Raw genomic sequence first — 3,937 nt, forward strand, 5'->3', positions numbered from 1 at the left:
GCCCTACTCACTGAGCTATAGGCTCTGAGCCAAATTACCTCCATTTTCAATTAGGAAACTGAAACTCCAGGAAAGTTAAGTGAATTGTTATTAATTAATTACTAATAAGTGGTAAGAAAGTCAAGACTATAATAGATATTTATATTATAGGAATATAACAGATATTCTGATTCCTAGTTATGTTCTCAATTTATCATATAACTCAGTAATTTCTGGGAAAATTTCCCTAACTTTTATTCAGCTTCTAATTGAGTCCAACTGAAAGAACAAGACTGACGTCATCTTAAGCTTAAGTTTTGGTTTCCCCAAAGTTAAGTTTCAGGTTCTCAGAAGTCAGGACACAGGCACATGCCGCCACCTCAGTGGCCCCTACCAATCAGAAAGGTGCACGACCTCACGTAGAGGTCACTCCCTTCTCCCCTTGCCCATAAAAGCCACTCTCCCCTTAGAACGGGGCTGGGGCCTTCAGCCAAATCTCGCTGCGCTGAGATACTGGAGGCCCAGGCCCATGAGCTTGAATGAACTCTCTCCTGCTTTTACATGGGACCCTGGCTCCCTGGTGGTTCTTGGGGACATTGTGATCTGGGCACAACACAACCAAACTGAGCTTTTTCCATGTTTCCTTGACCATCCGAAAAATCAGATATTCCAATTTTACCTCCCAAGTTAGGAAAAACACTAAATAACTGGAGGTAAAAAAAAGATTTCTTTCTTCCTCTAATTAATTCATAGTTTTACTAACTCTCTCTGCCACTAAATCTTGGCTTCTTCTTTCATTACTTTTATTATTAGGCTAGAGCTAGTCAGTCTTTATTAGCTGCTTACTTCTTTTTCATTATTAATGAACATAGTAAGAATAGTTTTAAACATACAGAAAATTCCATTCTCCCCAGGGAATAACAACCTGAATGCCTGATATCTGAGCATCTACTATGTATCAGGCACTGTGCTAAACATTAGAATTCAGTTATAATCAAAACAAACAAGATCTTTGTCCTTATGAAGCTTATACTCCAGAGGAAGAGAGAAAATTGCACATATAAACATGAATTTACAAATGTCACAATTGATGTAAAGAATATATATCTGTTATTCTAAGAGTCTATTAAAAGGAAGAAATGATTTTGTCAGAAAGGCAAAGAAAGACTTCCTTGAGAAAGTAACTCTGAACTGTACTCAAAGGAAGTTAACTGTAGAAAAAGTTAACTACACAAAAGGAAGAAAGGTTTCTGGCTGAATGGACAGCATATATAAGAACCCTGAAGCAAGTGAAAGTATTTGAGTATAGTAGCAAAACAAAGGCAAGTGTTGTTAGAGAAGGAAAAGCAAGACCTTTCTGTTAAGTCTTCTCATTTTAATCTTAAAAGAAATTACAAGCTATTGAAAAGTTTAAAGCAAGAAAGGTAACAAACTGAATATGAATCGTGAAAAAACCAATATGGCTACAATGTAAATAATGGATTAAAATGGACTTGACTAGATAAAAGGGTGAACCAGTTAGGTCACTGTAATAGTGAAAGCAAGAAATAATGGTAGGTTGTACTACTGTGATAGTGGTAGAGATGAAGAGAAGTAGATGAATTCAAAATATTTAAGAGACAAAACATCAAGATTTTGTGAAGGATTGGCTACTCTGTAAAGAGAGAGAGAAACTCAGTCATTAAAGGTAAGCAGGTTTGCATTTTAAATGAATGCTGCCTTTCACTAAAGAGAAACATGGTAAGCCAAAGATTATGAATTGGTTATGGACAAAATAAATGAGAAGTGTCTTTTACTAAGAGATGATGTTGAACATATGTCTAGATTTTAGACATCTGATTCAAAGGTCTAAGTCAGAGATATAAATTTTTAAATTATCTATGCATAAGTAATGATTACAACAGAAACATAGAATAGATTATTTAGGGTAAAAATACAAAATACAAAGGAAAAAGAAAAAATCCAGGAGTAAGCCTTATGGAACTGCAATTCAAATGACTGAGTAAAAGGTTATAAACTTGCAAAGAAGTGAGAAAAGCGTATCTAGAGAAATAAGAGAAAAACCAAGAAGGCATTTTGTCCTACATCTAAGAGAAAATGCAAAATTCAATAAAAAGGCAATGGTTAATAATGTCAAATACATAAAATAGGAATCATTATCCAAATTGTAGATCATAATCAATATGGCTCCACTGTAAATTCTTACTTTTCCAATTATTCAGTTTATGTATACTTACTTAAAGTATTCATCAGAAGGCTATTGTCATGAAATCTGTTAAGATCATCATCTGTATCTGGAATATTGTATTGTGGCATGGCAGACATGGTAGGATGTCCTGAGATATAATTCCCTGCATCAGAAGGAGAGGATTTGCACTCTTCATCTTCCAACTCACTAGAACTATCCTCACTACTTGAGGATGATGAACTTCTAGAATCAGATGAACTATCACAACTACTCATCTGGTCCATTAGACTAGCTTCTGCCTTCAATTCTGAAAATAAAGCAAAATGAATAAATTAAATAATATTAAATAAATAGAATAGAATTTGAATGTATTAGTTGCTAAGAAGCTGTTGATGAATAAATAAAACCAAACATCCACTCTCAGCATTTGAAGCATTTAAAAAAAACCCTTTACCATCAAGCCATACTTTTTTTTTTTTTGAGACAGAGTCTCATTTTGTCACCCTCATTAGAATGCTGTAGCATCATAGCTCACAGAAACTTCAAACTCTTGGGCTCAAGTGATTCTTTGCCTCAGCCTCTCAAGTAGCTGGGACTACAGGAGCCTGCCACAATGCCTGGCAAGCCATACTTTAATAATAGGATGATGAACATTTAAAGACAAACAATGTCTAAATCTAAATTTCACATTTATACCACTGTACTTAAATACACAGGTAACTCAAATTTAAAACAAATAACATGAAAAATTAAAACTATAAAAATTAAAATATATTTTGGCAGAAACTGTCTTTTAATTCTTTTTTATACTCTTAATACATACGAGTATAATACAATTTGATAACATAACAGCCTAGTTTTCCTTGAGAACATTCTGATGAAGCTTAGTTTCTCCCCTGCCTCCTTAATGAGTATTTAAAATATCTGAAGTATCTGGAAAAAAGCTAGTTTCCATAATATTAATAACTTTGGTCATAAATAGATAAAAAGAACAATAATAGCTGGGCATGGTTGCTCACACCTGTAATACCAGTAAGTCAGAAAGCTAAAGCAGGAGGATGACTTGAGGTCAAGAGTTTGAGACCAACCTGGGCAATATACTGAGACCCTGTCTCTAAAAAATATAAAAAATAAAAATTAGTGGGGCATGGCGGTGTATCCCTGTAGTCCCACCTACTCAGGAGACTAAGATAGGAGGATTGCTTGAGCCCTGGAATTTGTGGCTGTAATGAGATATGACTGCCAATGCAGTCTAGGCTGAGTGACAGAACAAGACTTCAGAGTCTCAAGCTGTTGCCCTGGGTAGGGTTAGGGTTATTAAGGTATCTGCTAAAAATTGTCACATGGAGGAACTTCTACTTGTACTGTAAAATTGTTGTTAAGATTACTAACTTAATGGTCCCTAGAACAGGTTCCATATGATGAATTCCTTTTAGAATTTAGTGACAAGGAAGAGTCTGATTCTTTGGAACCAGTCTCAACTAATACAAACTATGCTACTTGTATCTTCATTTTTGTCTTGGTGACTAGGAATCTTAGAGCTGAATTTAATGTTTTAATAATTAGCAAGCTTGCTTTCTCTTCTTTAATATCTTGATTTTCTGTCCTGTATTTTACTATTTCATGTATATAATGACATAATGATTCAAACTTTTTTTATTTTTTTGAGACAGGAGCCTCAAGCTGTCCCCCTGGGTAGAGTGCCATGGCATCTCAGCTCACAGCAACCTCCCACTCTTGGGCTCAAGCAAGTCTCCTGCCTCAGCCTCC

The 3,937-nt window shown here is 35.1% G+C and overlaps 1 protein-coding gene across 1 annotated transcript in view; it reads right to left on the minus strand.

The window, feature by feature from the left end:
* Positions 1 to 3,937, minus strand: part of EAF2 (ELL associated factor 2) — a 34,136-nt gene that overhangs the window by 11,310 nt on the left and 18,889 nt on the right. Inside the window, exon 5 of the mRNA XM_003795083.2 lies at positions 2,217 to 2,474. Coding sequence (XP_003795131.1) covers positions 2,217 to 2,474 — 258 coding nt within the window. The remainder of the gene's footprint in view (positions 1 to 2,216; positions 2,475 to 3,937) is intronic.

Source organism: Otolemur garnettii, unplaced genomic scaffold (genome assembly GCF_000181295.1).
Source record: "Otolemur garnettii isolate 467f Iridium unplaced genomic scaffold, OtoGar3 scaffold00089, whole genome shotgun sequence".
Taxonomy (NCBI): Eukaryota; Metazoa; Chordata; class Mammalia; order Primates; family Galagidae; genus Otolemur; species Otolemur garnettii.